The 13520-nt window shown below is 39.8% G+C and overlaps 2 protein-coding genes and 1 pseudogene across 2 annotated transcripts; 2 read left to right on the plus strand and 1 right to left on the minus strand.

The window, feature by feature from the left end:
- Positions 1 to 347: 347 nt before the first annotated feature.
- On the plus strand, positions 348 to 1871 carry LOC146364272 (RING finger protein 145-like; annotated as a pseudogene).
- A 3729-nt stretch (positions 1872 to 5600) lies between these two features.
- Positions 5601 to 6645, minus strand: LOC146364273 (uncharacterized; the record flags this gene model as incomplete). The annotated part of the gene is made up of 1 exon (XM_084916774.1): positions 5601 to 6645. A coding segment is annotated over one exon (687 nt), but the record flags the coding sequence as incomplete, so codon positions are not given.
- A 1850-nt stretch (positions 6646 to 8495) lies between these two features.
- LOC146364274 (uncharacterized) lies at positions 8496 to 12200 on the plus strand. The gene is made up of 6 exons (XM_084917896.1): positions 8496 to 8729; positions 9180 to 9345; positions 10138 to 10659; positions 10796 to 10867; positions 11375 to 11417; positions 12149 to 12200. Exons 2-6 carry the CDS (start codon positions 9309 to 9311, stop codon positions 12198 to 12200), a joined length of 726 nt encoding a protein of 241 aa, XP_084774022.1. The 5' UTR covers positions 8496 to 8729; positions 9180 to 9308.
- The last annotated feature ends 1320 nt before the right edge of the window (positions 12201 to 13520 follow it).

Genomic DNA, 13520 nt, shown 5'->3' on the forward strand with positions numbered 1-13520 from the left:
CGATGGCGCGATATGGCAGCCTCGCTTCTGTCAGTCTGCCCCAGGGCAGCTGTGGCTACAACTGTAGCTTGCCTCCACCAGTGTGTGAATGTGAGAGTGAATGAACAGTGGCATTGTAAAGCGCTTTGGGTGCCTTGAAAAGCGCTATAGAAATCCAATCCATCATTATTATTATTATATCTAGAACTATTCTTTAAGGATGTCTGCATTTCACACAACTGTCTAATAGGATAAAATAATTGACATTGTATACCCAAAGGTCAAGTCTGGATAAACGTGTATATGATCTCCAACTTGACTGCAAAGCCAAGGCATATAATTGTGTGGTGTGTCAACTCTAATTTGTTTCCTCTCTGTGCAGGGGGATGACTGAAGCTATCACCTTGCTAATCCTTGCTGTCCAAACTGGCCTCATTGAGTTGCAGGTCATCCACAGAGCCTTCCTCCTCTCTATCGTCCTCTTTATTGTTGTTGCTTCCATCCTGCAGTCCATGCAGTCCTGCTATCAACCTGACTGCTTTCTCATATGCTGGTTTTGCTGCCTGTCCCATAGGAGTTTGTGGAAGCACTTCCGTGCAGTTTCTCTCTGTCCCTTCCTGCTGATCTTTCCAGCGTACATGGCTTATATGATCTGCCAGTTCTTCCACATGGACTTCTGGCTTCTCATCATCATCTCCTCCTCAATCCTCACCTCTCTCCAGGTAACACACAACTGCATCGCAGTGTGCAAAAACATTAAATTAAATAGTTTAAACTTGCTCTACCCAAACAGTTCAGCCCAATAATAATTAAACATGTATATTTGCTTGTTTTTTAATTCCATAATAACTCTGAAACACTCTACCGCCAGGTGCTTGGCACTCTGTTGACCTGTTGTTCTCTTCATGGTGGAGGAGTTTCGTAAAGCTCCAGTGGAGAACATGGATGAAGTCATATATTGTGTAAATGGGACCTACAGATGCTGGAGTTTCTGGTATGTGTCACACACACATACACCAACTCTTTGCTAAGTTCTGACTGTAAACAGACACTGTCATGTAATGCATCAGCACTGTCTCTGCCTCAGTGTCAGTGATTTGTTACCTCACCAGGTTGCGGTGTGCGTGGTGTGCTATGGTGTATCAGAGACTATATTTGGCGAGTGGAGTGTGATGGGAAGCACCATCATCTTGGTCCACTCGTACTATAACGTCTGGCTCAGAGCCCAGCTGGGCTGGCAGAGCTTCCTGCTCAGGAGAGATGCTGTAAACAAGATAAAAAGCCTCCCCACAGCTAGCAATACACAGCTGGAGCAGTATAATGGCATCTGTGCTATCTGCTTCCAGGTATGAACTGTTTTTTTTATGTTTATCTAAAGAGGATGCATGACCAAGACTTAATCTGGGGCTTTAAAAGCTAGGCTAATGTGACATTTGATTTGTTCCAGGACATGACCAGTGCTGTGATCACTCCGTGCAGTCATTTCTTCCATGCTGGCTGTCTGATGCCCTCTCTGTCATTCACAACTCAAGAGCCAATCACCAACTAACGGTGGAGCTACCCAAGATACAACTGCAGCCAATCAGAACCCTGCAGGACAGGAAGAAGGTACTCTATTGGATGATAGGAAAGAGGGAGCGTCAGTAGAGCAGGATGGAGATAATGAAACTGCCACATCAGCTTGGGAAACCTCCTCTTCCACCTCCCCCACTGGCATGTCTGCTCCCCTGCCTATCGTCAAACCTCTATTATCATCTTCCTCTTGTTCTTCTTCTCCTCTTGCAACTGATTCTGTGCTGCACCAGTCCCCTGCAGATCACCCTTCTGCATCAACTCCCCATTCGGTGGAACCTCCTCCACGTCCTCCACCACCTCCTCCATTCAACCCCTGAGCTCCATTTTAACACACACACAACATACATACATGCATATATAATCATACAATCTAAATAATCTCCTATTCTACTTGTCCAGCTGTTTGCTGTTGGCTCTCCCATCATGTCCAACTCCTTCATATCCATGTTATGTTTCAAATGATCTAAAACAATCTCTCAGCAGAAATTCATCACTTGGTATTAAAAAAAAAGAAGACAATGATCGCAGCTTTACAAAATGTTAGTACTCATTAGGCAGTTGTCTTGGAGCAGTGAAACGTATCCCATGATAGGTGTAACCCATGCCAGCAGTGATTTCATCACAGGTGCAGTTGTTTTCCACGTGTTCTTTCACAGGGATTCAAATTTAATACAAAAACAGGATGCAGTAATCTCATCTCAGAATGAACTGGGAATTTTACACCATGTCCAGACAATCGGATTTCCATCACGGCTTTTTCTTTCTTTTTTTCTCCCTACAGTCATGCTTTTACCCCTTACCTTTTGATGCCCGACATTTAGGGCGATGGTTGCTTCTGCCTTTGTTTGTACAGCTTTAACTTTCACTGCTGTACATTTCGTAGTGTTTGGGTGCCACGATTTATCGAAAAATTGATCAGACTATCGATTACTGATGGTTGTATTTTATACCGTGACAAAGTCTTAACATTTCACAACGTCTAGAAATTCTCCACATTTTTGTTTTTCACTGCTGGGTGTCAGTAGTGTTGTGATTTAGTAAATACTGAGCGTTAGCAGACTGAATGTTGTTTATTGAGGTCGTTGCATGACCTAAAGCCTGGTGCTAAGCAGAGGACAAATGTTATGGTCTAGCTGAGGGGTGCAGTGTGAACTCTTGGTTCACACTGAAGAACTTACATGTGACTGAAAACTTTAGGATGCCAAGTCCTGATGCACGCTTATATGTAGACCTTGCTGCCACTCTGACCACAGAACGTGTTTGTCCCCACTGTGCTATAACCTTGCTACCAATGGTTTTTTTTCTACCTTGTTTTTTTCTTTTGGGGTTATATTTGCACTAATGTCATTTTTTACTAGCAATGCTCCAAAGCTGTTCTGTGGATGTTGGCAACCAAATACCCTCTGATGTCTGTGTACGAGGAAACGGCCCAATCTGTTTGTGTGTAATGAACATAAATGTTGCTCTGTACGTAATCTATATTAAACCAGAGGCGTGTTGATAAATATATATATATACATGTAAGACGGGGGCTTGGTTTCTCCAAAGTTTCCTTTCTTTGTTTCTTCACGTGCCTGAGAGCAAAGAGAATTTTTGGATAAGAATCTGCTTGGAAATCAAGCCCTCTGATCTTTGAGACCAGCCAGTGTTGCTGCCTCTCCAGTCTATGGCTGTATCCCAATTCAGGGTCTGCAGCCTTAAAGGCTGCATTTTAAGGCCGATTACGTCACAGCGACGGTTGTCGCCAGGTGGCTGTCCCAATTCGAAGGCTGCTCGAAATGCAGCCCTCAAATGCGTCCTTCATTTCCCTGAATTTTAAGGATGTCGCGGTGTAGACTTCGTGGCCCAACATATCCCAGACTTCATAGCGTGGTGGTGGGTGTGGATAATTTTGCCGAAAAAAACGGTGGAAGCGGAGGGGCCAAAGAGTAAACTTTTAAAAGTAAGTACTGAATATTATGTAACTTATTTTTGTGCAAATGTTTAATAATGAAGAACATTAAAACATTACTGTTGGCCACATGTCGGCAAAGTTATGTGACATTAGCGATGTTTGTACTAACTTGGTTTTAAAGCCTTTACTTTAAAATATACGCCGTTCAATAGTTGACTTTAATCTTACAGAGAATGTGATGATTTTATGGATAATTAAAGTCAGTCATATATCCACAAACACAACAAGCTGAAAGTCAGTGATGCTGCTGGGTTTGCAGTCCTGAATATCACGGCACAAGCAGGATTCACTGCACTGGTAATGTTAGCTGTGTTATATTGCTGCCTCTGTTCGGTGGTGTCGAGCCAAACGGACTTTAACGTGTGTTTGAACGAGCTGACGGTTCACTCGTTAAGCTGAAAGAAAGATGCTTTAATCACAGGAGTCACAAATGTGTCCACTGTAGCATCTGGGAACTCTTCTTGTTTAGCACTCGTAATAACACAAACACTAAATCCTCCTTCTCTTGTGCTGTTTTGTAGCAGTGTGTACACCTGAGACTGTCACCTGTCTGTCTGTCCTGCACTCTCTCTCTCTGTTTCTTTCTCTCTGATTGTGGAATAAAAGTATGAACATGTATTTATAAGTTACACTTGTGTTTGAGTCCTGCAGCTTATCACACATTTGATTTCCATGTGTGACAACTGCAAGTGTCCAGAGTGAGGACAGACTGAGGGACCCACTGCTGCACATCATCTGTGAGGCTTTGCACCCCTGATGATCCACCAGGACAAACTCAGCAGTGTGTGAGGAAGAGGAGGAGGAAGAGCCAGCAGCAGCTGACAGATGGAGAGAATAGAAAGACTGTTTCCTGTTTGTGAAGGACTGCTAGAAAAGTTCAACATAACTAATTGTCTGTCCTGAATCAGTCTTATTAGGTAATGTTCAAATAATTTTATCATTCCAGTGTTTTCAGTGTGGGAGAAAGTACTCAGGGCCTTCAAGTTACACACTATGAAAGGCAGTAACAAGTTTAATATTCACAAACCTAAAGTATGTATCAGCAGCAGAATGGAGCTAAAAATAAATGTTTGTTTAGTTCTATGAAGCTTTGAGTATTTTGGATTAGTAGCACTGCTGTGTTTGTTGCATCATATTGCTGTAATTGTTTATATGCTTTATGTATTCTGAGGTAAGTTGATCTATTGTGTTACATCATATTTTACAAGGATGTTATGTGTTTGTATACTTTCTGTTCAGTTTGACCCATTTAGCAGAAGTCGGCCTATTTAAGGCTCTGATATCTATTCTGTATGACTTAAAGCAGTTATGACATGGTATGATTTTCTCACCCAATAAAGGAATATTTCATATATCAGTGTACTCTTCATTCTGTCAGCAACAGTTATCACAGCTCGTACATTTTGTTTTTACACATAAATATAAGCAGTGAGCCAAATATAATAATGGCAACATAATAAAAGAACAATATTTGTCTCTTATATATAATATATCTATATATACACTGTAAAAGATGCTTGTCTTTGAGTGAAGATTTAAGGTGAAAGGAAATTTAAATAGACACAACTTGAATCTTTACTGAAGCTCAGTATTTGACACAGAGTTCAAGTTCACTGCTGATATAACTAATAATGATTAATAGAATAACTTTAATATTGACCATATATTTACATTACCAAAGTAAGATGACTTTAGTCTAATGAACAACATTAGCTAATTGTTATTTACTAACTAATCCTAAAATGACTGTTCAGTACAGAAATGAAGCCCAACAATCATGTTTTTACAGTCTCGTGGTCTCAGCCTCGGGAGTGAGGACGGGTTGTCATAAAATACATTCTTGGCGCCAAAAGTGATGAGTTAAGGTGCCCATGGAGGCAAGGGTGCCACCAGGCATTTGGCCCCGGGGCAGACCCAAGACAGGCTGGAGAGATTATATCTCTCGGCTGGCCTGGGAATGCCTTGGTGTTCATATTCATATTAATATTCTTATTCTTCTATGACAAAAAGTACAAGTGTTCATTTAAGGAAATAAACAGAGCAGTAAGAGATATTTTTCAATTTTTTATTTTTTTATTTTTGATTTGCCGCCAATTACATGTTTTTATTTGTAATTTTTGTAGTGCTCCCTACTATGTGAACCCCTCACCTGATGTTTTATGTTTATTAGTTTAGTTTAGATTCTAAACTATCAACCCCAACAATCGAATGATCTCCTTTAATAGCAAGCGCTTGGCAACGGTGGAAAGGAAAAACTCCCTTATAAAAAGGGAGAAACCTTTGACAGAACCAGGCTAAGAAAGGGGCAGCCATCTGTCGTGACTGGTTGGGGGGTGAGAGGCAGAGGAAAAGAAAAAAGAGAGCACATGTTAGCTATATGTTGCTCACATTGCCTAAAATGAACAACGTATGGTTTTCTGGACTGTGAAAGAAAAGTCTCAAGTCAGTTTTCAGTGACGTGACTGAAGACTTTTCTGGATGGCTGTGCGGATGCTTGTCAGAAACAGTTCATTTCCTTTCTTGGAGAAATGAACTCCGTCGCGTAAAAAAATGGAGTTGTCGAAAAACCTGATATGCGGATGCTCAATAATCACTCCATCGAAGCGGTCGACAGCCTTTCTAATGCTGGCATTCACAGTCTTCCTGTCCTTATTGATTTTGCCTGGATTTCCATATATCCACACTTGACGCTCGTTGATGGATGAATATGCAATTGTCATTGAGGGGAACTCTGTGTGCAATTGCATTAATTCCTTCTCAATGACAGAAGAAAGTTTATAAGCAGAAAAGAGTCCCAAATCATTGCCCCCAGCATGGATTACCAGTATGTCAGGTGGGCTCTGTGTGGATAGCTCCTTATAAAAACGAGGAAGGACTCCCCACCAGCGCATTCCTCCTTTGCCAAACCACTGGACTTTGGTATTAAGCCCGAAATTTTCTCCGAAAATCTCTTTTGCTTCACCCTCGGCTCGTCTGATGTTACTGGACCCAATGATCCACACATTTGTTTCTCTCTGGTCTTCTGGGCTCTCTTTCTTTTTCGGTGTGTTTTCACAGGTGTTGGTATCACTCAAGGCCGTATTATTTGTTTTCTGACCTGGGAGTCGGATAGTCCAACTCCGAGGTGTTTGACGAGGTCAGTGGTGTTGCCACAACACCTCACTGTCTTGCCACATATATCACAAACCGCGTCTTGGCTGTTTGTGGAGGTAAAACGCGTCCACACATGACTCTGTTTGCGCTCAGCCATTGTTGTGAGTGCACACTAGTGATGCGCGAATCATGAACGAATCGTTCAATACTCGAGAATCACTTTACTGACTCATGAATCATGATTCACAAGCCCAACTGACTCACTGACTCATCCCTGTTCCTGTTAGCAGCAATGTATCTAGCTTATAATTAAAATTGTGGAGAAAAACACAACATCCAGTATCGTAACAAAAAAATTTCTGCTCTGAACTGGAAGAAAAAACCCTGAGTAGAAGCTCACATCAAGAAAATAGCTCCTCGGTTCACAGTAGCATCGCTCTGCTAACATGCTAACAGCACATTTGAGCTACTCACCCCCTCCCTTCCTGTGCTGAATCGTAAGCGACTCACTCAGGACTCGCTCACCCCCTCCCTCCTGTGCTGAATCATAGAGCGAACGAATCACTCACTCACTCACTGACTAACCCCCTCCTTCCTGTGCTGAATCGTAAGCCTAAGCGAATCACTCAGGACTCACTAACCCCCTCCCTCCTGTGCTGAATCGTAAGTGTAAGCGAATCACTAAGGACTCGCTCACCCCCTCCCTCCTGTGCTGAATCATAGAGGAACGAATCACTCACTCACTAACCCCCTCCCTCCTGTGCTGAATCGTAAGCGAATCACTCAGGACTCGCGCACCCCCTCCCTCCTGGCTCACAGCTTCTTCTTCTTGGTTGGCAACCAATGTTAAGGCGCATTACCGCCCCCTGGCTCACAGCTCAGTGGACATTTAGATGAGAAAATATATATTTAACACATTTAAGGAAAATGCTAATAAAATAAAAAATAAAAATAGATTAAAATAAAATAAAATAAATGTTTATTAAGCAATTTTGATAGGAAATTGCTTAATTTTAGAAATGTTTTTGCTCTTTTTTGCTCTATAAAATAGTTGTTTTCTTTTAGAATCATTCATCTTAGCAGTATGATTTACATGAAAAGAGAAACAAATTAAGTTTGAGTGAAAATGTACATTTTTTGCACTCTCTGGTCGACTGACTCAGTGAACCAAATGACTCAAAAAACTTGATTCACTTTGGTGAGTGACTCATTAAAACTCTATTCAGTAAAAAGAATCAAATTTACCATCACTAGTGCACACGCCAGGGGCTGCGACACATTTATACAGCCGTATTTCGCATATGACTATGAAAGGCGTAAGAGGAAGTAGTTCCTTCTAAATTAGACGATCCGAATGGTATAGTTTCTTTCCACTGTGTTCATTTTAATGGAAAAAACTACAAATTTACCCCAGAGTACTAAAATATCGATATTATAATATGAGAATCGATTCTAGAACATAAATTGCTGGTATCGGAAGAATCGATATTTCAGTATCGATCCGCACACCACTACTAACTAGCTAAGTAAGTTGTGATAAACTGTGGGTAATTTGCATGTTCACTGAAATATTAATTTCAGTGATATTAAACTGATATTAAACTTGAAATGTTTTCACAGAGCAGTCTGTGTACCAAGAGAACTACTTCTGCAAAAGTTAATTTAATTTTTTTTTTGTGATGTATTCTCATGTGTAAGACACTTGCTTGGCCACCCAGCTAATGTTAGTACTGCTCTATTTTAGCAATGTATCTTTTCTGTAATCAATTCAGTTTTTTTTAACCCTATTCACGTAATTAACTCAATATTAACGACATTAATCTCGTAATTGATTTTTTTTTCTAAATATGGTGTAATACTGCCTCGTAATATAAGTTAACAGACCTGAAATAATCCCTACATGTTCCATTTTCATTTGCAGAAATGACAAAGCCAAAAACCAAACCATGCCCTTCCTGTCAGGCTCCAAACACCTGCAACAGGAAGACATGCAGTGGATGCCTGGGCAGCCTGAACGTAAAGGAGGGATTGAAAAAAAAAACAAGAACAGTTTAAAAACAGTAACTGGGCTGCCTCTGTTAAAAACAACAGAAATGCGAGCAGGGTGGTTAATTCAGCCCAGTTGTCAGTAAGTTTAAAAGTTCTGATCTAATAAGTGGTTGGTCTGCTAGACAATTCTTTATTAATCACAGTTGTCAATGTTTTCTTGTATATCATGAAGTAAGAAACTAACAAGACATGTATATACACATAAAATATTAATTTATAAAAGAGCATAAATAAAAAAGTTATTCACATCAGAATAACATCATCATACTAAAGACATCAAACTAGAAAAAAATTGTTAAAAACTATTTTTATTTAAGCTACTTCTGATTTTTAATTTAATCGGCTATTAACTGAGAGACAAAACATTTCAAGATGGATTTTATCATACATTTACAGGTTTGGTCACCATAAATACTTTTTAACTATCGACAACAAAAAAACAACAAAGATGTGAAACTTAAATGTTTGTTATACATCAATTTGCTTACATGAAAGACTGGCTGCATGTTTTTCTTTGTTGTTATTGCAGGTTTCAAAACTACATGCCCTGGGCTACCAGCCAATTCTGTTTCTTGGACAGTTTGACCGTAAGGGCCGTATAGTAGGGGACGTGATCACTCACATCGAACCAGCGGAAGGTGCTGCACGTGACATCCTCATGAAGATGAGGAAGCTTTATGAACACCTTCTGAGAAGTAAGATATGCTTTGTCCATTATCTGTAACCAGGTGTCCTTATCAGGTAGCCTATCCTAGCTGTCTTTGGGTGATACTCATGGTACACCCTAGATAAGAAGGCAGATCACCACGGGGTACATAGAGACAAACAAGATGGTGAGGATGAGGATAGTTAACAGTCACCAGCTATTCTATTCTATTCTACTCTACTCTATTCTGTTCTATTCTATTCTATTATTCAGCCAAGATTCAGACCAGTAACCTTCTTGCTGTGAGGTGACAGCTGCCCTACATGTCCTGTTGCTAACATGAAAATAGTGTTATATATGCCTTATTACCTCCCCATGTGGCGTTCACATCACCAAAGCTAGTCATACTGAACCTCTGGTGTTACCCACCTGAACAATTTTGTATGTGTGTGTGTGTATAGTATGGTCTTTCACACTCATGTATATACAAATGTAATTTTAAAAATCTTCACGAAAATCTTATGCACTACAAAGTCAGGAAAGTAGTGTCATCAGAGGAAAAAAGTCATTAGCTATCTGGATTTATAGTCACACTCATTAATTTATTAATGTACAATGTAGAAAAGCACTACAGATGTCACACTACCCTAGAGGGCACTTGTACTGAATGATTTGGGTCAGTGAGTGTGTGAGATGACTTATTTGATGCCAATATTTACAAGTTGAAACTTTAGTAAAAACTTAACTGAAAACATGCAAATCACTACTTATTATGTGTTTATGTGTACTGTACATTTTTTCAACCCATTTTAATGAATGTTTAATATTTAAAATTTTGCAGAATTACAAGCTTCACCTCCTGCTAAAAGTTCTACACCAGCAGCTGGACCATCCTCTGCTGACAGTGTCGATGCTGGACCAGTCCCAAACCCAGAGGCTCTAAACGAGGAATTTATTCTTCATTTAGAGCCTGTACCAACATCTTCCCTCTGTCAGCCTCCTGCATCCTCCTCTTCATCTCTGCTTCCTCCTGCATCCTCCTCTCCATCTCTGCTTCCTCCTGCATCCTCCTCTCCATCTCTGCTTCCTCCTGCATCCTCCTCTCCATCTCTGCTTCCTCCTGCATCCTCCTCTTCATCTCTGCTTCCTCCTGCATCCTCCTCTTCGTCTGTGCTTCCTCCTGCATCCTCCTCTTCATCTCTGCTTCCTCCTGCATCCTCCTCTCCATCTCTGCTTCCTCCTGCATCCTCCTCTTCATCTCTGCTTTCTCCTGCATCCTCCTCTCCATCTCCACATCCTGCATCTCCCTCAATTTCTACGGTGTACACCTCGGATGTCCCAAACAAAAAAAGGACAAGGAAAGGTTAGACGTTATGGTATTGTAAATGTACGAAACACATGACAGGTTCGTTAAGTTTGTTAAGATTTCTTTTTCTTAATTTTTGCATTTTCTCCAGTTTTACAGACCTCATGTAAATATTTCATTTGTTATTTTTCAGAATGCCGAAAACACCGTACACAGAAGATTTTCAAATATGAAGAGATAGTAGACAGGAGAGTTGTAAATGTAAGTAATTTAGCCTGCTGTTGTGCAGATTTGTTTGCGTCTTTGGACTTCCCGGATTTGAACTGTGCCTGACTGACTATCCATAAGCTTTTGTATTTGATGAATCTACACTAATTCAGCCACTGAGTCAGGATTTCACTCCAAATAGGACATTAAATAGGAACATACCACCTGATACGACCTGGTCGTGCTGCCTTCCTGATGTTTACGTTCTTTAAAGTCCTCCTGACATCATGCTCAGAAGGAGTGATTGATGTGGAGGTGCTCCTTCCCATTCAGTAACATCTGCTTCAGTTAGTTTTGCTTGTGAGCCACAATGTAAGCAGTGTTGCTTTGCTGACATGCACTCGATGCTGGCAGTACAAGCATTGTAGTGGTTCTTATGTTTTTGTAAACTAATTGTATAATATATTGAGCCATTCAATAGTACACAAATGTTTATGAGCTCCTTTTTGTATGCAACTTGCATGTCTTTCTGAATTAATTGTTTGTTTATATCGTGTTTTTCAAGAAAAAGAAGAAGTTAAAGTCAAGTGGAAGCCCTGCGCAACATGGTATGTAGTAACAACTTTGTTGGACGGGAACAGACATTCATATTGTTGATAAATAGTTATCACCTCAATTTGAATTCATGTATTTGGACTAAAGTAAATTGGGAGCTTTTAGCTGTCAAGCTGCTCTTCTGTGAGGAGCTTGATAGCTGTCCACCTCCAAAGTCCATTATGAGTTTGGAGGTGGACATGGTCAACACTTTTAAGAGTAGGCATAAGACTTTACTTATTTATAGAGCTTATAGTTAGGGCTGGTTCAGGTCAGCCCTTAGTTATGCTGTAATAGGACCAGACTGCTGGGGGTTAGTGTCCCCCCCCCCCCTCTCTCTGTCTCTTTCAGGGTTATGCAGGCTCAGTATTGGTTGAAGATGCAGTCACGTCTCGTTTTACTAAAAACTCTCCCCTTCTCCCTCACCACCATCTGTAAACATACATGTCTCAGTAATGCAGTTCATGCATGTTACTAACTAAACTTCTTCCCTGGAGTTTCTGTGCTCTCTCATCCAGCAGGTTCTGAAGGATCGTGGCTGCTGCTGTGGTCCTGCTTGACATCTACTACATATATTATTACTCTCTGACTTGATTTGATTAATTTATATTACAATGAAGGTGTATAAAGCATGACATGAATATAGAAGATATTTCATCCTAAAAAATTGTCATATGTCACAACCTAAATTATCCTATTTTGTGTGTGGTTGTCGTTGTTGTTTGTTATGTTTTTCTCCTGACAGTGGCAAAGTGTGGGATGACACATGGGAACCTGCGCAGTTTTACACACAGTAAACCAGGCACCACAGGTCACAGAGATCGCACAGTTCACAGTTTGTAGTTCAGCATAAAAGTTCAAAATAAAATATTTACTATACATTTCAACCAGTGTCAGTCTCTGTTTCACTCTCTAATTGTGGCTTAAGTACCTAACACATTCATGAATCTGATCGATCAATAATATCTTCCCTGCACTCGATATCTCATAGTTTTACATATCAGCCAACATTATTGTCTACATCCTCATAAATATAGAAGTGACTTGCTTATTATAACATATTACAAGTTAAAGTAATACTGCACTGCACGTATAGTAAGTAACACCTACTGTGTATGGGAGCCTAAAGCAAAGTTAACTGCACCAGTACCAGCTTCAGAACATATTGTATATTATATGTTTCTACCTTTTTGTAATATGTCATGTTTAGATGCAGTGACAATTGCACATTTGGACTTGTGGTCATATGTGGTTTTTATATACAGGGTATTAGAAAAAATTGACATTTTTTGCTATTTTTCTTGTTTGTTTGCACATTATTATTGTGTACATATTACATATGTAACATTATTGTTAATATTATTATTAGATATCAAAGATACAATTTGATTAAGGGTTTTCCTGTCATAATTTCAATAAAAATGCAATTACACACGTAAACAATAGGATCAAAATAAACTTTTAAAAAGTCTGTTGATCAAATGCTGATTTTCAAAACATTCTAGAGGAAAATAGAGATAAAATAATCTGAACAGTAACAGTGATCTTGGATGATGATGGAGGCTTCAATGGATTATTCTGTTTCAATCAATAGGTTCGTATCTATGACAATAATTTGATAAGTTTAACAGGTTGGTTTAGGCCTGGCAATACAGCAAATATTCACAAACTTTTGTTTTTGAAGAATGTTTATCTTTTTTGGGATGAAGCTATCTGGCAAAATGATACAACCCTTTTAACCTCATCTTTATGTCTATCATGTGGCTATGATACTGGATTTTGGTTTGATGCATATGCAGGTTACAGCTGGGGAATGGCAGTATGTTGTGGATTGATTTGGCATGTTCAACCACTGTTACACCAAACTCTCTCACTTATAACATGATAAAGGCCTCTTACTCAGTGTCATGGATTTTCTATACTTTTGGGGACACAGGGCCAAAGTCTGAGGCAATAAGTCAGATCAAAGAAGGCAATGATTCTAAAATGGGAGTTTACTTATGTCACTATATATATCCAGGAATATGTGCCTGAGGATAGTTGTCATGAAATCAATATTAAATCAAAGTATTCCTTAATTACCACAGCTGACACGAGTTCTCCATAGCTGCCTGCTG

Source organism: Perissodus microlepis, chromosome 20 (genome assembly GCF_051167445.1).
Source record: "Perissodus microlepis isolate ML-2025 ecotype Zambia chromosome 20, ASM5116744v1, whole genome shotgun sequence".
In the NCBI taxonomy this organism is placed as follows: Eukaryota; Metazoa; Chordata; class Actinopteri; order Cichliformes; family Cichlidae; genus Perissodus; species Perissodus microlepis.